General features: G+C 42.4%; 1 protein-coding gene across 4 annotated transcripts in view; it reads right to left on the minus strand.

Annotated features, from left to right (window-relative positions):
• P4HA2 (prolyl 4-hydroxylase subunit alpha 2) overlaps positions 1 to 21,086 on the minus strand; it is a 285,306-nt gene that overhangs the window by 13,373 nt on the left and 250,847 nt on the right. For all 4 annotated transcript variants that reach the window (XM_078653103.1, XM_078653102.1, XM_078653104.1 and 1 more), the window contains 2 exons: positions 11,923 to 11,991; positions 7,214 to 7,310 (listed from right to left, as the gene is read on the minus strand). In XM_078653103.1, coding sequence (XP_078509229.1) covers positions 7,214 to 7,310; positions 11,923 to 11,991 — 166 coding nt within the window. The remainder of the gene's footprint in view (positions 1 to 7,213; positions 7,311 to 11,922; positions 11,992 to 21,086) is intronic.

Below are 21,086 nucleotides of genomic sequence, written 5' to 3' on the forward strand. Positions count from 1 at the left end.
GGAAATTGAGCCCGAGACCCGCTGAGGCGGGAATTGAACCCTGGTCCCGGCCATCCTACTGCATCAGGGTCTGCCGCTCTAACCATTGAGCCACACTTCTCTACGTTGGTTAGCGTAGGGGTAAAAATTACTATTCCAACTCCAGAGATTGCAACAGTAGAGAAAGTGTTGGATAGCGTAGAAGTTACAAATAACATACTTATAAATAAATGAATATTATAAAATATTTGATAAATTAATTATTAAATAGATCTAAACTATGTACTAATATCAATAAACAATTATTAAAAACATAATTACCAATGAATAATTAAACAATAAATTAATAATACATACCAATTAATAATAACTAATAAATAATATTAATTACCAATTAATAAACATTGAATACAATATTTTTTTTATAACAAAAGCATATTAATTATTAAAAAGTAATTACCAATTAACTAATATTGAACAATTAAATCATTTGTTATACCAACAATATTAATGATCAAACATTAATTGGCAATTCATAATTACGTATTAATATATTAATTAAAAATATCAATAAATATTATTTAGTAATATTTAATTACCAATTAATGATTAAACAACAATAAATTAATTTTCATAAACAAAAAATTATACCTTTAAATAATTACCAATTAATAATTAATATCCAATAAATTATCAATACCCAACTATAAATTTAATAATTACCTAATTACATATCAATTACTTTACACACTATTCCCCAATAAACACACAACAAACTCAAATAATAAAATACACTTAACAATTATCAATTAATCAATTAAAATTAATTAACAATTAAAAATCAATTAACAATAATATAATTAGCAATACCAATTAATTAAAATAAATTATTACTTAATTACATTTATATTACTTCCCACCCTATTCCCCTATAAACCCAGAACCCGCTACAGAACATACACACAAAAATTAATTAAAATTAATTAATAATTCCTAAAAATTAATAATAAATTTAGTATAATTAAATTACTTCCCACCCTATTCCCCTATAAACCCACAACCCGCTACGGTACTAAAATACAAAATTAACTTAAATAATATTACAAAAAAAAAACGCATACATGTTAAATACATAATAATATACATAAAAATCATATAAAAATCGATATTAGTAACATCGATATTACTTACATCGATATTAACAAAATCTATATTACTTACCTTCGAAATTAAAAAAAAAAATCGATATTACTTACATTATATATTCTGTCCCTTCGATATTATGACCGATATTATTGTAGGTCTATATTTAAAACTCGATATTTTGTCTGCTCACCCCTTATGGCACTGCATTTTATTATGTTTTGTCCCATGTACAAAGTGTTCTGTGTGGAAGCATTATCGCAACAACATGGGCAAATGTCTGAGTCTTTCGTATATCCTGACGGTATTCTCAATAACTGATTAAAAAGATTCATCATGAAGCTACTGAGAATGTATGTATGAAAATTAGATGGAACCAAACATAGGTCTGACCTGATTGATGGTATAGTTTAAATCATGACAAAATGTCTGACTGTCTGTTTTAGCAAGGTTTTCAGTTCTCTCTCCATCTGTTTCCTCTGAACAAAGGCTTTTTTAGTCCAAGTCATGTCAACCTTAGTGATCTTACTTGGTTGATTAAATAAATCAGGCCGACCAAGAGCCCGAAAATTCAACTCTATGAACCTCAGTCAAGTAACGGAAAGTGCGCCGGTGAGCTCAAGACAATTCCCCAGAATGAGACAATTTACACTGTATGCAGGTTGAAACAAGCCTTAAGCCACAAGGGGCGTAACTATACCAAATCAGATATATAGCTCACACCCAATTCTTGATGAACCGCCTCTAAGGTAACACTATTTGGTAGGAACGACAACCTTCTCATTAGTGAATGCTCCTCTTTCTGGAGTGATTGTACAGAGACATACCCCCAAACGTCACATACTTAGGTGGCAGTAGATATGCACTTAGTATTTTAAATTTTAATCGTAGCATTCATGAATTTATAGCCTAAGCGCTTCGCAAAATGAAAAACACAGTGTAAAACTCTAGCAAATGATAGGCATTCATGATTCAGGAGCAAGGATCAGCTCAAAGAGGCATCAAACAGGATGCCAAGATAAGGAAAGGACCAAATTTGCTTAAGAGCTTTGATGTTAAAACTCCTAGATTTAGTGTTTTAGGTCAAATAACCATAACCCGAGTTTCTTTTAACATTAGTGCTAGAAATGATAGGAGTATCTTTAGCATAGAATAACACAGCCAACTGGACGCTTGCCCATGATAGGTATGTCTGTCCCAACTGTGAACAAGTGTTGATCATAGAAATTAATTTATAGGGTAAATAAGAAAGCAGCTAAGATGCAGCCCTGATGGACCCCCTTTTCAAATTGCAGGGTAAAGAACATTCTCCCACATCACCATAGCTAACTGAGGCTGTCAGGTTGTAGTGCAATGCTTTCAGTAAGCTAATGATGTACCGCACCACCCCCACGGATCCCAGGACAGCCCATAACTTTTCTCTATTCACTCTATATCAAAGGCTGAACTGAGATCTCTGAAAACTAGGTGGACTGACCCATCCTTAGCAACAGTATACTCTGACACTTTTAGGTACAGATTTAACTATTGATCAACGGTCTCCAAGGCTCCAAGTCTAAACCATACTGCATGTCAGATAACAAGTTCTGCTGTTCAGCCCAGGAGCATAATCGATGTAAAATCATTCTTCCTAATATTTTCACCTACCAATTAGTGAGATGAGCAGATAACATGCGTCATCTCTACCCCTTTCTTAAAAACTGGCACAATCACAGAATGCAACCAGGAATTCAGATAACCAAGAATCATTACCATGTTAAGATGGTTAGTTCGCAGAGGTGCCCACAACTTAACATTTGATTTAAACAGGTCATCTGGTACCCCATCAGGGCCTGGTGCTTTTTTAGTTGATAAAGCCAGGATAGCGTCTCTCACTTCCTCCCAGTCAAACCTAAAGTTGATTTGCCTCACTTGGTGATTAAATGTGAGAGTAGGTTCAGGATCATCAAGCTTGATTTTAAATGCTTAACCCAAAAGTATGGGAAAATATCTTAACTAAACAAGTCACCAGTACTCGACTCGCATGAAATAAGTCTTGGTTTACCATCTTCCAAAACAAGCCACTGTCTCTCTCAGAACATGCAAGGGTAAGCTGGTCCCACCCTTCCCTACGTAAATGCTATTTCCTTTCCTTTTGGCTAGTTTATATATTGACTGACACAGAGAAACTCAGGTTGGATCTCTAGGATTAGATTTAAGAGCCCACTTCTGCTTTGCTACAAGAATCGTCAAACCACCTCCTTGGTGGGGGGGCTTTTAGGATTACCTTGCCTGAGAAACATTAGCTTACGGACCCTCCATATACGAGTAAATGAAGGCAAAATTGCACTGTCAGGAGCGCCTTGTTCCAAACAAACCCCAAAATCCTGTGCACAATGCTGGAATAACTTAAAATGAAAATCTTCTGGCTATATCATGGCCAGCTTTATTCTATGGTCTTGATCCTCTACTAATGGCTGGTTGTTATACTTGAGAGTCTGAATGTTAGGCTTGCTGTGTCATTCAAAGGTGGCTAATAAAAGGTTGTGGTCACTTTGGCCGTCCCACTTTGAAGTCCTTAAGAAAATGGAATAGGCCAGAAGAAACAACAATAAAGTCCATTACCGTTCCCCTACCTTTCCCTGTAAAGGTTGGCATACTCTTTCTCTCATCCACAGCCTGGCCTGACTCAGGTGAGGTTAAAATATCCAGGTTAAAATCAGCTAACCGTGAATTAATCAAATCTCCCTTCTTGGGGTGTCTAAAGAGCGCAGTGCAAAAAACTATGGGGCCGATTACGATGGCGGGCGGTCCGTCACTGCCAGGCTGGCGGTGAGGTCCGCCGTCCCGGTGGTGGCGGACCGACCCGCCATCGCCCTGAATAATCCCACCGGCAAATTAGGATGGCGATGGGAATGGGAAAGGTACCGCGGCGGACGGAAAGACCATCCGCCATGGTCCCGCAAGGCGGGCCTTTCCGCCCACCTTGTGTGACCAGGTACAATGGGGCTATGATGGCGGTGCCGTGCAGGCACCGCTGTGGGCATTAGGATGCCTGTCTTTTTTGCGGCGCCGCCACTGCAAAAAACAGGCACTAAATGCCTTTGGGGGCCCGTTGTGGGGCCCCGGGGGTCGGGGTGTGTGCTTGCTGAACGTGGGGGGTACCTATGGTACCTCCCTCCATATGCATGTACCACAGGGTGCCTGTCACGTTGTACATACATATGTAATACATGTCTTTTTACATTGTGGCGGGTGCTGCCGCCCGCCCCAATGTAAAAATACGGGATGCGCCAGCCAGTGTGGCGGGTGCATCGTGATTTGTATTGCGGGACCGCCGCACCTATGGCGGGTGATCCATTTTGACTATGCGATGGCGGGCAGACAACATTGTAATCGGCTCCAAAGTCATTATATTGTAGGAATCTGAAACTGGGCAAACTTTACATAGGTGTAAGTTATAATTTCCCATCAGCATCATATGAACACAGTCATCCATTAAAATTTCCTACCAGCATCATGTGAACACAGGCATCCATTACTGCCTGGGTACAGCACCGGCCTTCCGCTCTCAGCTCACCTCTGGAGTCACCCCTCTTAAACACAAGTAAAAAAGTAGCTAAATTCTGAGAACCAGTATTGTGACAACTGAGTCTCAATGCTGTTAATATTAGTAAACCACCTTTTGCCCTTCTGCGTAACACTGAAGTTTCTGGAAAATAGTTAGAGCTGTGACCATCCAACACAAATTTACATTCCACATCCGAATGTTCCTATAAACAGACAATGTGGAACTCTTTAAGAAAGCTACACCACTGGCTGTCCTCCTACTTATTCACTAGCCAAGCTATATTCATACTAAGCACTCTAAATAAATTTCCATCACCCATAGACGATATAGAGACTGGCGGGTTAGGAGGAGTTATAGTGCCTATCGAATGCAATCAATCTTGGGAGACCACATCACATACAAACCTCAAATCTAATAGTAGCAGAAATAGATTCTATGTCCCTTCCAATAGCCCTCATCACTGGGTGCTTCCTGTGTATAAAACTCTCAACCTGTGTGGTCTAATGATCTATCAAAAAAACAAGGGTAGTGCCACGATGCTGGAGGTATTATTTATATGGTGGGAAAGATCCTTAGAAAAGATTGCTGACTACATCGGCATTTTTAAAATTCATCACCACACAATTCCCCTCAAAAACTTTAACATCCCTCCACACCCATGAAAACCTCTGACCATGCTTATATGATCAGTGAGAGGCAGGAACCCAGACCAATCTTGATGTAGCAAATGAGTGACCTTATTCTTCAGCTGCATAAAGTTTTTGCTCCTTCTGTTACTGAGTTGCGGAGCATTGGCCAACACAAATACAAAAGGGGTCGCTGCTGGTGGTAAGTCCAAGGTAATAGCATCAAATGAAGGTCTTACTGTACCCCCTCAACAGAATGGCTCAATGGGGTATATGACCCCTAGCTTCAAAGCACGTCTGACTTAGGTTCTTCTTCTTATTTATACTGGGGACCGCCCAATGAGAACCCTGTGGCACCTAGCTGTGTTCTTCAGAGTGCCAACATTCTCCCTTGCAGCCTCTAAACTCCTAATGGTAAGTGCAAGAGACTTAGTATTATGGTTCAATGGATCGTAACTTTGCAAAGGTTCTTCAGTAGTAACAGGTGCACTCAAGGAGAGAGACTTGGGTTTAACCACTATGTTAAATGATTCCACCAATTTGGAAATCATAGCCTGAATCTTGTTTAGCCACTGATTACAGTAATTGAAAGAGTCTCGTATCAGAGCTTCTAACCTAATTAGGCCCTCCACAACCCCTGCGTGAGGATGACGTGCAGAGGCTGACTTTCCTAGTAAGGGCTACTTGTCATTGTTCCCTCCTTTATTCTCGCTCTCTGAGCCACCTGGTTTAGTCTGTAAAGTCAACAGGTGAGCCACTTAAGTACTGGGCTCTGAGAAGGTCTGATGTACCTGGGCCTTAGTAGTTAGAATACTAGATGCCAGAAGCCCTGCAGTGACAGAGGTTACCATGGACGGGGTCACCTCATTAGTAATAGAGGCCAATAATGGTTTATCGTTATTCTGTTCACTCTGCACTAGACCCAGTTGCTCCTCAACAGTGGTAATTTCCTTGGTGATAGCTCCCACAGCTGAGTTACGGTAGGAAAGAATGGTATTTATGCATGGGCGTTTACTACAGCATAGGATAAGGTTGCTTTCTGCTTACCCATAATGCAGAGAGAATGGCAAACAGATGTCAGAGCCAAAAGGGAATGCATAGCCCAGAACAGATTTGTCCAGGTTCAGACAGGTGCAGACCACCTGCTCTTGGCCTGAGACATCCCAAGCTACAGGAAACTGCAGCAAATTTATGGTGCCTGCTGTGCTCTGACTGCCAGTGGCAAGGAGGTCTGGGGTATTAGTCTGTCCCCACACCAGGCCAACACAAATGTGTCCCGTGCTGCGGGAAACTGTGGCAAATTTATGTCGCTTGCTCAGCTCCGCCTCCCAGCAGCAAGGAGGTCTGGTGCGTGTAGAGCGCCCCCACCGCGTTTCAACACAGCAGGCAAACAAAGATGAATCCTGTGCTGTGGAAAACTGTGACAAATTTATGGCGCCTGCTTTGCTCCACCTCCCAGTGGAAAGGAGGGCAGGGCATGTGGAACATCCGCCACAGCAGGCCTGCAACTCATGGTCACTTTTAGATGCTACTGTTGGAGATGCCATCTGTACCACTCTGTGCACTCAGGGTTAGATCTCTTCCCAAAGGCACTGTTCCTCCTGTGCGATGTCAAGGCAAGGTAATATTCGTATTGCTTCATGTACACTTCACTTGGCCATCATTTCTCTCTTTTTGTTCATTAGAATGCAGATTGTGTGTTGTCTGTTTTGCCTGGATGTTGTTTAGGCCACAGCAGAGTTGCAATAGTTTGATCCCCACGGCCATGCTGCCAACTGCACCTCAACAAATTTATATTAACTTAAAGTCAAACAAATTTTGCGGATGCAATAACTATAAGCCCAACATATTTAACGGGGAACCAAAAAAACAGTAGGGATATCCACCATTTGAGAACTAGAAAGTTAGTACTTACCCCATTTACTTCCAACAAGTACCGGACAAGCTGCATGTCTTGTCCTGTAATCACCTTCTCCGCTTCTGAACAGATTATACCAAAAGACTGCAGTACCCTGAAAATACAGGTTATTATCCATGAGAGGCTTTCAAAGAGTTAACAATTGTTGCTTGTGGCAAATTCAACGCGCAATTCATGTATATCCAAAATAAACAGAAATGCTCTTTGTAGAACAGGCTTAGCTGTATAAATAGATATAGAAGCAAACAGATGTTTAAGTTTATTTCAAGCTTTCTGGAAAGTGTATGACTTTACTGAAGGATTGACTGACATCTTGAATGATATATCAGACAATATTAGCAAATAGTGTAAGGATGAGAGACTGAAATACAGCATAAAACAAGTAGCTGTATTGTGGCCTTTATAATAACACGTATTACAGTTCTACCACAAAGAGTAAGGCTTGTGGACCTTGACACAGCTGGACAGAAGAGGAATTAACCAACTACGTTATTCAGCAGCCAATATAACCTACCTATTAATGGGAGTTAAACCCACAATCTGAAAGCGATACACAGATTGTTCATGCTATGGATTGGATAACTGTAAACTGATGGTATTTTACAAACATTTTCATTTTAATAGTTGAAAACTTATTTCAAGAAAATTAAAAATTCAAAGATAAATGAGATATACAAAATGAATGGAAATTTCACAATAGCACTTTGATGGGTAGACCAACCACAAATTCAAGAAGCTGTAATCAATTCGATTCTTGCACATAGCTAGAAACCTATTCTGTGTCATCAAGAACAGTGTGGGTAGTAGAATAAAATTGGTCTTTGTATGTCACCATCAACAGTTTAGAGAGTAACTCCTTTTATAAAGGCATAGGGGATAGGGTGCAGCCAAACTAATACAAAGGTTTTCCCCTGGACTTTTTTTTAAAATCGAAACTTGCACTATGTGGATGCTAAATTATCAACACAAGAACAACCGACATAACTACAGTGCCAAAAAAACACCCAATTATGCTCTAACCACAACAGTTAGAATCTCATTAATATTTAATAAAATACACATAAAATAATAGTGACATTTGTCAATATCGTTATCATCCATTGGACCAGATACATCATCAAAACATTTGGGCCAAAAATAACATAGAAAATAACTGTATACAATCAAAATACTAAACAAGTTATCGTGTCCCAATAACATTCACATTAGGATAGGATAGGGATTTATAAAGCACAACAAAACCCGAGGGTGCTAAGGCGCTGAGCGGACGGGAAGAGGAGAGGCGAATGAGAGGCTGCTGTCTAAACTGAGAAAAGCCAGGTCTTCAGTAGTTTTTTGAACTTCGGAAGGGGTTCCACCTTGGAGATCGAGGAGGGTAGAGTATTCCAAAGTTTGGCCGCCGCCACCGAGAGGGAGCAGCCGCCCCATCTGGCTCTGCGAACTCTAGGGATGTTCAGTTTTTTCTGGGTTGAAGTTCTCAAAGTCCTCCCATGCGTGTACCATTTAAACATGGTTTTCAGCTGTTGCGAGCGGAAGACAGGGTTTACAACGCTGGTAATACCACGCGGGTCGATAACACAGACGTTACATGGTCCGCGTTGTTACCACGCATGGCATTACATCGCAAGTCGTTTCAACAACTTGCGCTAGGTGGCGTGCAACACCAGGGAATGTGTTGGATTTTAAATCCAACACCTTCCCTGCTGTTGCGCTAACTGAAGTAGGAATAGTAATGTATACTATTCCTAAGTAGGAATAGTAATTTATACTATTCCTAAGTCCAGCGTGCTATCTAGCGCAAGTTGTTGAAACGACTTGCGATGTAATACTTTGCGTGGTAACAATGCGGACGATGTAACAACCGTGTTGTTACCTACCGCGTGGTACCACCACGCATTGTAACATCACATATTCGTTGCAAACCTATATTATGTAAGGCCTTGTGAACCGTGTACAAGGTTTTGAAAAAGATTTGCTTCCTAATAGGAAGCCAGACCACAGGGCGAAGCTCCACCTTTGCTGAATGCCTTTTCGGGATATTAAGGTTCAGCCTAGCAGCCGCGTTTTGTATGAACTGAAGCCTGTACAGGGAGGCCGTTCTAGTATTCAAATACAAGGTATTACAGTAGTAAAGCCGGGTGGTAACCAGTGCAATGACTGTGGGCCTGTGGAGTGCTAATGGAATATACGGGAACACCTTTCTGAGAGTCTTCAGAATGTAGGAGCAAGTACTGACAGTGCGACTGACCTGAGCCTCAAAAGTCAGGCCCACGTCAAAAATAACCCCCAAGTTTTTGACTGTCTTGGCGGGAACAGGAAGGGGACCAGAAGCTCACGGCCATCAGGCATTTGATCAAATTGAAGTCTGGGGACCAAAAGCTAGGTCCTCGTTTTTTTCTGCATTGATCTTAAGGGAGATATTTTGCATCCATCTGATGATACTGGCCATCCACTGGTTATAGTTCCCAGCGACCGACTGCAAATCATAAGAGATCGAAACAATGATCAGCATGTTGTCAGCGTAAGAGATCACCTGAAACCCAAAGGATCTGACCAGCTTGGCTAGCGGGCCACATACACATTAAAGAGGGTGGGGCTCAGGGATGAGCCCTGGGGAACGCCACAGGGTAGGCTAAAAGCCTTAGATCTGAAACCCCCACAACTAACAACATTAGTTTTCTCTGTTAAGAAGGAGTGGAGGTCCTGCAGGGCCTTACCTGAGATTCCCACCTCTTTCAGACGTTGAACCATCCGAGTGGGAGAGACGGTGTCAAAAGCCGCCGACAGATCGAGCATGATCAGCACCACCAACCCACCCTGATCGACCTGCATGCGGATGCTGTCAGTGGCAGCAATAAGGGCGGATTAGGTGCTGTAATTAGCGTGGAAACCATTCTGTGACTCATCCAAGAGCTCATTAGAGTCCAAGTAATTCATCAACTCAATTTTGATGAACTTCTCTAGGATTTTAGCAGTGGCTGGAAGAAGGGAGATAGGGTGAAGATTTTTCAGTTCAGAGGGGTCATCATTCGGTTTCTTAAGCAGGGGTGTAACAATTGCCTCTTTCCAAGTGTCCAGATAGCAGCCAGAACAGAGGATGATGTTAAACACTTTGCAAAGAAAGTCAGCAATCAGATTGGAAACCATCTTGAGAGTGAGGGGCGTGCAAGGGTCAGAGGGGGAACCGGACTCGAGGCCCATAAGAAAACCCAAAGTTTGTTCCACAGTAATCTGGGGAAATGCTGCCAGAGTAGGAGGGGGACTCAACCCTCCATTGATCCTGCATGATCTCCCCACCCTCTAATTCTGCCGTTTGCATATGGTTGAGCTCCCTGAAGATTTTAAGGACCTTGTCCTTGAAGTAGGTAGCTATTCTATCAGAGAGGTCTTGAGAGGGGTACAAGGCCGCGTCCCAGAAGGTTCCGAGATCTCCTTAATCACCTTGAAGAGAATGCTAGAGGATGTGTCTGCAGCAAGTTTCTTATTAGTGAGGAAATGAGCTTTAGCTTGAAAGATGGCTTGCTTATATTTCTGAAGCAGAGCTTTCTGCTTGTTTTTCTCCCTAATGCAAGGGTCTAGCCGCCATCTGCGTTCCTGCCTGCAACATTCCCTTCTGAGTGATCTAAGTTCATTCGAAAACCAAGGTGATGTGGGTTTGACTCTCTTAAAGGTGCGTACTTTAAAAGGGGTGACAATATTTAAGGTTTGAAAAATCCACTTGTGAAAGCCCTCTGTCGTAAGGGGGAAGCTACCAGCCCCAGAAAAGGCCAGATCCACCACCAAGTCGGGCGCAGAAATGTTGCTTAGCTCCCTGTAGCGAATGTGCCTTGGGAAGAAGCTGCTCTCAACAGTAGAGGAGGGATTCTGCAAGACTTTAAACAGAATCAACGAGTGGTCAACTCAGCTATGTGGCTTAACCTCTTCAATCGTTAGACTGCAATGATTGGTGAAAACGCCATCTAAGATATGACCAGCATTGTGGGTGGGAGATTGAACAAGTTCCTCAAAGCCCAGAAATGACATAAGTTCTACGAGGTTTTGTGTGTCAGTGTCCTGCTCTTTCTAAAGGTTGTAGTTAAAATCTCCGAGAATGGTGGTATAAGAGGTAGTGACAAGTGCCTCTAAAATTTTGCACCAAGACTCCAAAAACCCGGGTCTAGGTCCTGGGGGACGGTACACTAGTAAGCCAGTAAAAGTGTGGTTTTTGGACAACGAGATCTTAAAGGAGGCAGCTTCCCCCGGAGAAGCAAAATGCTATTTCTGTTTTGGGTTTAGTCAAGGACCGAGCATTCAGTAGTGCCCCTTTAATAGTCCTGGATTTATGACCAGGGGAAATGTTAGTCCTGGCGCTGGACTAGTCAGTCCCTGTTGCTCTGAGCGCTGTGTAGGGGCTCTGCCCAGACACCAATTCATTGGACCAAATGTCACTTACAGACCCCCATCTTTGAGATGCTTCTATTTGTTTTACCAGATATTAAAGGAAGGCCTGCAATTGGCACATCAGGATTAAAGCTGGTCTAACAACTATTTCTCTCTAAAGTCATGCTCTTATTAAGGGAGTGACAGGCTCTGCCCTAAAGTATCCATAATTGCTGAAGATCACGAAATGTTAAGAACATGTAGAACCATGAGGAGCCCTCGTGTAATGTAATGATAATGTAACGAACAGCTGAGGGTCCGATCAAGAATAAGAAACATTGCATTACCTTTTTGGGCCAAATGGCAGCTCCAAAGTCTGGAAACACTGTGGCACCTCCAGCTTGCACATCACTCATCTATAAACAGAAACATGTACATGAAACAAACTTAAACAACGAACAGAGCAAACACAATAAAGGAATGTTTCCAAAGGTGGCAAAGCCATCAAGTGAGGAGTAAAACGTTCCTAATATTTGTTCAACAAATTTAAATGACCTGCACTTTCTTCTGTGTCCAAGACCGTCTGTGCTGCTGGTAATATATTCCGTGAATGACTGCACTGAAAGCAGTCTAAAATCTTCCTTTCGAGTTTAAAATGTTTAAATTCTTCTAATAATTCCTGTCACTGAATTGAAAAGTTTGTTTTCTCCTCCTTCAACACTGAAACTTAGTTATCATGGCCCAGGATACACAAAGAACATGTAGCTCTTCAGGGGAGGGCTGCTTGGGACTCCTATAGATGCAGAAAGAACAGCCCGTCATTGTGGAATTATTTCCTCATACTCATCAGTAGTACAAGTCAGGAACTTAACGTGTTGCTAGTATTACAAGCTGTAATGGACAAGCCACATATTAGAAAAGACATATGATTATTTTTTTCTGCGCTTCTAGTTTGCACACCCAAAGACCAACATCTAAGCACTTCCTTGATTAAATGAATTAGTTAGAGACTTCTATCCAAATCTCTACTTTAACATAGCAAACAGGCTTCGTAGTAAGTCAATATCCAAATGCTAACTGCTAGCTCAACTTGTTTTATGCTGCAGTGAGTGGGGGACATGAGGTAGGGTATCTCTAGTACAAAAAAATACTTTCACCTGGTTTCACTGGATTTATTATATCCATGTGTGAAGCTTGGTGACCAGATGCTTAGGGGCACATGCATCAAGCCTGCATTTTGCGATTTCTAAATAGCAAATTTTACCAATTCGCTATTTAGAAGTCGCAAAATGCAATGCATGAAGAACATTTGTGTGCAAGGAAATCAAAAGGGGGAGTGAAGAGGTGGTGCCGATGGGCACCGAGGTGGGCACGTCCTCCTCTTAACAGGGATTTAGTTCAATCAAACAAGGGCCACCTCACATTGGGTGGGTGTATATCCGGATGTCATTGGAATACACCTTCTTTGTTAAAATACCCCTCACACACCAAAAGGGCCCTTGGTGTCATGCTTCATCATCGGGGTCTTCCCGTCCCGCTGCGGGGCGGGGCAGTGCTGCGACAGGCGGATACGCCGGAGCACCTTTAGATGGAAGTGCTATGTGTTTGGAGTGAGTGTCAGTGGGGTCAGGAGTGATATATTAGTGAGTTGTTAAAAAATACCTGGCCTAGTGGAAAAAAGAAATTTTATTAAACACTGGCTGGTATTGTTAAAAGAAAAGTGAAGCGGAGAGATGGAGCTAATTAATGGGCTCTCTCTCCTATGTGGGTCAACATGTTTCGAGGCGCAAGGCCTCTTCGTCAGGACCTTAGGGGAGATCCCCCTGTCACTCACTAGTGTTTTCTCCACAAAGGTAGAAAAGGTGTATATACAAAAAAGTGAAAAAAGAGACTATGTGTGTAAATACAATTAATAATTACAACACTTTTATGCTACCACACTAATAATGTAGTATGCTTATCAATGGAGGAATTATTGCCTCATGAGCCAGCTTTTGACAGAAGGGTATAGTGGGGTCCCAATGAGCCCCTTGCACGCTTGTGCTTCCTCCTTCGTCTGCTGCTTCCGTGGTTATGAAACCCAGGAAGCACAAGCGTGCAAGGGGCTCATTGGGACCCCACTATACCCTTCTGTCAAAAGCTGGCTCATGAGGCAATAATTCCTCCATTGATAAGCATACTACATTATTAGTGTGGTAGCATAAAAGTGTTGTAATTATTAATTGTATTTACACACATAGTCTCTTTTTTCACTTTTTTGTATATACACCTTTTCTACCTTTGTGGAGAAAACACTAGTGAGTGACAGGGGGATCTCCCCTAAGGTCCTGACGAAGAGGCCTTGCGCCTTGAAACATGTTGACCCACATAGGAGAGAGAGCCCATTAATTAGCTCCATCTCTCCGCTTCACTTTTCTTTTAACAATACCAGCCAGTGTTTAATAAAATTTCTTTTTTCCACTAGGCCAGGTATTTTTTAACAACTCACTAATATATCACTCCTGACCCCACTGACACTCACTCCAAACACGTAGCACTTCCATCTAAAGGTGCTCCGGCGTATCCGCCTGTCGCAGCACTGCCCCGCAGCGGGACGGGAAGACCCCGATGATGAAGCATGACACCAAGGGCCCTTTTGGTGTGTGAGGGGTATTTTAACAAAGAAGGTGTATTCCAATGACATCCGGATATACACCCACCCAATGTGAGGTGGCCCTTGTTTGATTGACCTGAACATTTGTGTGCGCCACATGGCACTTTGATAAATGCACTTTTGTACATTTTTCAAAGTTTTTGCAAATTACCATCATCTTGCAGTTGATGGTAATTAGCATTTCCTAAATGGGAAGTCGCATTTAAGAAAATCTTTGATGCATCCCAAATAGGGAATCGCAATTTGCGATTCCCTAAAAGCATTCACAATTTAGGTAATCACAAAATGTACGATTACCTATATTGCAAATGGGTTTTGGGTTGATGCATCCTAATTGCCTAAATACTGGCTGCAAGGGACAGATTCTGCTAATCGACTCGTTTTTGATCCGTACTTAGGTTGATGCATGTGCCCCTAAGTCCCTACAACAATATGGAATATTGTTTTCTTATGTTAAAATAGTGAGCTGAGTGTAGGAATTAAGGTTACAAAAAGTAATTAAACACTCAATGTACCATGGACCTACAGTAGTGACTGGCCACTCCCTCTGCTTGTCATCTAGGATAAATGGCATCAGATTGTTTATCTTCTGCCACTTACCTCTATTTAACAATGCCAACAGCAACGCTATTTTGTCTGAAAGAGGTTCTGTAGCTATGCTGCACATCTATCTTATGAATATCAGTAACATAACATAACACCACCAGAAATAACTGTGAATGCTACTGATATCCCCTTCGAAGCTAACACAATGACACTCCTTACAACTAGCTCCCAGAGTAGCTATAGTGCATAATCACTTCACCAAGTTCCCTAAATTATAGGTAGAACGTTTTTTCTTGATAAGATTATATAATGTATGTCTGTTATGCCTACAAGTTCTTTTTTGTGTATTCTAGGTACAATGAAACCTCAAACAATAGACAAGTGGTGAACAAAATACCCACAGTAAGCACTGCACAAATAGTGTAAGTACTAAAACCTTTTTTAAACGTCCTGACGAATGCTCTACAGACCCGGCTGGGCGAGGAGGAGCAGAAACATGTTGACTGGTTTTTCCAAGTGGTATAACAGGACCTAGTAACTCGGTCTTTTGGTATACCCTATCTATTTTATTGACATACAACAAATAGCGACGTGGTTGAATTATAGGTTCAGTGGCGCTTAGGGTTTAGATTCGCACTAAAAATTAATCAATTTCAAATCATTTGTACAGTGCTCAAAGGTATGGAGAACCACACAAACTCCATAAATCAAGAGACTAGTCTCTCACCAAGAAACTTCTAACTCCCAAGCACACGTATGTTCATTAAATTAATTCCACTTATTCAGAATATCACACATATCATAGGCAAAGAACATGTGAGTCAACAGTTCCAATTTTCAGGTCAAGTTCTTGTCTTGTTTTAATTTTGATTTCTTCCAAACAGCAAACAGCAGCCAACGCGTTTCGTCGCTACAGATAGTGGTTCCGCGACTTTCTCAAGGCTAATAGTCTCTGTATCGTGCTTTTGTGCGTGGTGATATTTCCAACCCACACGTGGGTTCCAAAAATGCTATATTCGTGTCGGTTCCCTGCTGATCTGTATCAAGTGTTCGTCATTCATTTCTATTAGTCCAGCTAGAGTAGCACTGCTCCAGAGTTTCCTCTCGCCATGTGTGTTTCTCGCCCACACACATGGCGAGAGGACCACGCACAAAAGCACGATACAGAGACTATTAGCCTGTTGACTCACATGTTCTTTGCCTATGATATGTGTGATATTCTGAATTAGTGGAATTAATTTAATGAACATACGTGTGCTTGGGAGTTAGAAGTTTCTATTTTATTGACAAGCAACATCTTACTTGTATTCAAATTCCTATTTGATGTTAGCTTGTTCTTTTTAAACTTTTTGTGGGCACCATACTCTCTCTGGACACTACCACGCTGGACCAGAGGTTACCTTAGGTTGAGGTGGGCATACTGCACATTTAACTAACTCTATGACTATGCCATAACGCGTGTGTCGGGCGGAGAAAAAGATATACCTCCCTTAACAACTGAATCACCGCGTTTAGGAGGGTTTTTTAAGTATAACCAAGGTAACGTGGTTACAAGTGTCCATTCCCCCCCTTTTTTGATTTCTTGTACCTTAACCAGGGGAACTGAATGGACAGTTATTCCTCCCCCTCCTTTTTGATTAAGTCTCTGATTAAGCAGCGTGCAGCTGCGAGGGTTACTATCTAGGCTCACTCTAGTAAGTTTTGAACCTAGAAGACAGATCTATTACTGGGCAGCAAGAAGTATGGAGGATAATTGCGGACTTAGCTTCACGGAGGATGATATCAATGAGATTTTACAGGCACACCACTAATACAGAATACGGATTTGACGCAAGCCATCGCACAGACAGATAACTGGGAAGCCCTAACAGAAAAGAAGAGGGAACAAATCCGGACTGCTATCCATGGGATAATCATGACAGAATACCTGAGGTCAAAGTCAGCACCAAGAGAACTATGGGTGAGCAAAGCTCCTCGTATTTTTCTACATGATCTTGTGTTTCGACGGGACTGGTCTTCCATCTCGTGGAAGTGCACGTTGGACTATTTAATTTTAATAGTCAAAACAGCAAAAAGACTCTCAGACGAATTGTTGATACAAATACAAGTCTGCGAAAATGATCTGAAGAAGTCCGTACACATCTCAGTGTTTAAAAAGAAATTGGAGGAAATAAATAAAGAGATGAACAAGACTCAAGATTACATTATGCAGAATAAATTAACGAAGTTAGGAAAAGATTTGAAACGATTCAGTCAAGAGAGAATGCACCCATACACCAAGGAAGAATATACGGCACCAGAACAAAACTCAGATAACGAATCAAATGGTTAGAATTCCTCGGACAATTCTGATGGGGGTCAGGAAGAACAACCCTCAAGAAGAGGAAGACAGTTCTACAGATATCAAAGACCACGTCGAGGTAATAGATGGCCCAGAACAAATTTCATGGGACATCAGGGACCATATTTCCAACCCTATATACAACAATACCCAGGGTGGATGCATCCATATAACCATGGAACGGCGCCGATACCCCATATGATGGGACAACAAATGACTGGATTAGAAATCCAACAACAGCCTTTTTTAGAGAGAGGCCGGACACAACAACGAGGAAGAAGAAAGAACCTCACATGGCAGGACCAACAACGAAACATGCTTACCAGGAGCATGGCAACCGAGAAACCGAGTACCAGCAAAACGAATCCTTAGTGGTAAATCTCACAAATTTGACACTCACTGAGGATCAAGAGAGAGTGCTCAATGGAGGCCTTGGTTTCGTCCCGACACCCACACTTGATGTATTTAAACTAAAAAGTGAACTTGCAGAGTTCTGTAGAACTCTAAAACTCAAAGCCTTCTTTGCAGGCAAGGAACCAAAAGAGAATGATGAGGACACCGATTTGAAGAGAAAATCGACATTCAACCCTCCAAGCAATTTGGTGCCGGTTGAGATACAAACCTTCGAGCAGGCACTACGGATGACCTGAAAAATCGGACGATGACAACTTTTCAAAATCTATCTAGGAAAGAGAAGAAGGCCCTTGAAGAGCTATGATCTAATGATCAGATAATATAATCAAGCCGGCAGACAAGGGGGGAGGTATCGTTATCCTAGGGAAAGAAGGATATGACCTATAGTGCCTCTCCCTACTTTCAGACACCAAATTCTACAGGAAAATATTAATCGATCCAACACCACGATTACAGAATACCTTCAAAATGATGGTTCACGAGGCAGAAATAAACTTATGGATATCAAAGAAAGAAGCATACTTTCTCTGTGCACAAGATCGACGAACCCCCTTTTTCTATTCTGTGGAAAAGTAAATTTTGTCATGTTCTGTGTCCCTACGTGTCATCCATCATATGTTATGTGTGCATGATCAATATGCGTATGTTATTCCCCATGTCCGATTCAAGACGCAATTATAGTTGTGTCCACCTCTGGTATGTCATTTCCCAGTCCCCATGAGTAATATGAGTATCAGGCCTATGTAAAGTAATGTTGCCACGTTTCTCAGTGTGCACGTTATTTCATTATAAAGTCCCCGTTTCCAGGCCTCAACAGGGCCCGGACATCAGATTCAGCTCCTGTCTCCTGAACCCTCGCTGAGGAGCGATCCAGCCCCCACCTGTATCCTCGACCTTTCACTTACTTCCTGCCTCGCAGTGCCCGGTGCAGCTTGGCTCTGCCTCTGAGTCTGCCAAGACTATGTTATGATTCCAGCTATCAGTTTAGTCCTCCTTCTCTGCATTCCTAAGCTACTGAACTACATCAATAGTTTCCGTCATTGTCTAGCCTATGCGGCTCCATGTTAAGAGAAATACTGTATTTAATGGTCATTTAATATTCTTCATCACGCACTATATGTAGAATAAATGCATGCTCCAGTCTTAGAGTCAGTTAGCTTTTCCCCTCATGACTTCTAGTTTATATCAACATGTTCCCTAAACATCAGATACTAGATAGGGTTTAGGTACATGTCGCTCCGACCCTCCAGACTTTAGTCTCTGCTCCTAGCACAGAGTTCATAGCCCCCAGCTTCTCCTCGTAACACGTCATTGCCAGTTTGCGCGCACCACCAGGTTAGAGGCCCCGGCTCCTTAGGTAGCCCCCTCCTATGTTTCCGCCCATTCATGACATATTCTGTTACGTTTGCATCACATGTCTGAGTTACACCTTCTTTTTACTCTTATCTTTCGCGACTGCTACGCGTCACGCCTTCTGCTCCACCCACTGCTACGCCTACTGCAATGTAATGCTATGTGTTTGCGTTATGTATATATGCTCATGTATTGTTATTAAAAGTGAGCGCGCTCATCCCAGACCCAGCCCCAGCAGCTGCTGGGCCCTGTCATCCTATTCCTATGCAGGTTGTCCTGTTCCTGTCCTTATGCTGTATTAAACCTGCAAAAAACTCCTACTACCTCGAACCTTGACTCTTATTTATTGAGCTATCTGTTATGATATATGTCTAGTCAAAAATAGGGTATTATTTATTTATTTACCACATAATGGCGCCCGAATAGGGACTTGCCCTTTCCCCACGCGTCGGTGAAGCCACGCCGACCCCCTGACCCTCTGCAGTCGTGACGGAACTCTTCTGCGCAGTGGCAGATATTTCTGCTCAAGTATCCCTCAGGCCCACGGAGGAGACGGAGGAGGCGGTCCAGCATCCAGACGAGACGGTGGAGGAACGCGGCGAGTCCCGACCAGAGCCCAAGCCAAGAGTCCAAGGTCCGAGGTATCCGGAGGTCCACCCGTAACTGAAGTCCGAAGTCCGAAGTTTGTCGTCGTAGCAGTCCAGTCCAGTCCGAGGCCTTCCGTTCTTGCTGCCCGGTGAGTACCGTTACTGGGGTGGTATCTGGACAGGGTCAATTTAATTGACTCTGGTCTGTGGGTTGGTGGTACACAGTCCCACAAACGAAGTGTCCACTTCGGTGGATGCGGGTCCTGACGTGTCTCTTTAAAGAGACCGGTAAGTTTCGTGCTGTTTCAGCAGTGCATCTAGTTTCTGTTCTAGTCAGTTCTGTTCTCGAGAAATTTCAAGTATTTCCAGGTAGTATTCTGTTCGAACTGTTGTTTTAAATGTTTTTTATGTATTCCAATGTCGTGGTATGAATGGGAAATAAGTATCGTGTTTATTGTGTATTGTATTGTGTCTAGATTACAGTTCAGTCATGCCCATATTTTCCAAGTTACGTCAGTTAAAAACTAGAAAGGGTCTGCTGGAAGCAGCAGTTCCCGTCCCGCCCAGGGACAGTCCAGGTCACTTTATGTATCAGAAGCATGGCATAAGCGCCATATTGTATCTAGATTTATGGGTAGAGTATACCAAACAGTTAGAAGAAAAGAATAGATGGCCCGTATCGGGTACATGGGATGCCGAATGCATCATGCGAGTAGAGGAAGCATTATGGAAAAAGAAAGCCAGACAATCACAGAAAGACGCCATCGAGTTATGGCGTAAAGAAGCTCATAAAAGAACCGAAAAAGAAATCAGAAAGTCAGAACTAAGTAGAGAATCCCAAGAACGAGCCCAAGAAAGAGAATTAATCGAGATAGGTGAACAAGTTAGAACTGAGCAATCAGACAGACAGAGGAATGCCCTCATTAAGGGTATGTATCCTCTTCTTGCCGAAGGCTTGCCAAAAGCGACCCCAGAGGCATCCAGTAATTTCCCGCCACCATTAGTTCCGACCAAGCTACGTCACAAACCGACCGCAGCTGATATTTTTATTTCGTCCTATCTGGACGACACAGTCCCCGAATATGCAAATCCTGTTCGCGCTCCGCCAGTCCCTGTAAATCAGGTAATTCCTGCTCCTCCAGACACCGGGGTGCCCTTAACAGCCCCCCCGGGTCAGCCCGCCATACAAGTCCAGCCCACGTTACAATTACCGACCCTGCCAGGACGGAAAGCATCAGTTGATGATTCTAGTTTAGGGGCCGCAGGAGGAGGTCTTCCTCAAACCCCGCCGCCATACAAGCGTTTATCAGCACTCGAATTACATGCTCAAGCATCACAGCGTACTCCTAAAAGTAATAAGTCTGTTGCAGAGATTAGGCAAACCCTTGGCGAATGTGTCTATGACCCAGTTCCAGGCGAGTTTAATATGGTTTTATATTCCGTACGCGTAAGGAGAGTGACCGAGTATCTAGTCACCCTGCCGAATATGAAAGAAGATCTAGACAGGATATATCGTTTCATCCGTACAGGGGATGACCCACAAAGTATTAGTGATGCCATGTCTCAAAGGAAAGCCGAGATTCAGCGCATGATATTAAAGTTCTTAATTAACTGTCT

Source organism: Lissotriton helveticus, chromosome 7, assembly GCF_964261635.1.
Source record: "Lissotriton helveticus chromosome 7, aLisHel1.1, whole genome shotgun sequence".
Taxonomy (NCBI): Eukaryota; Metazoa; Chordata; class Amphibia; order Caudata; family Salamandridae; genus Lissotriton; species Lissotriton helveticus.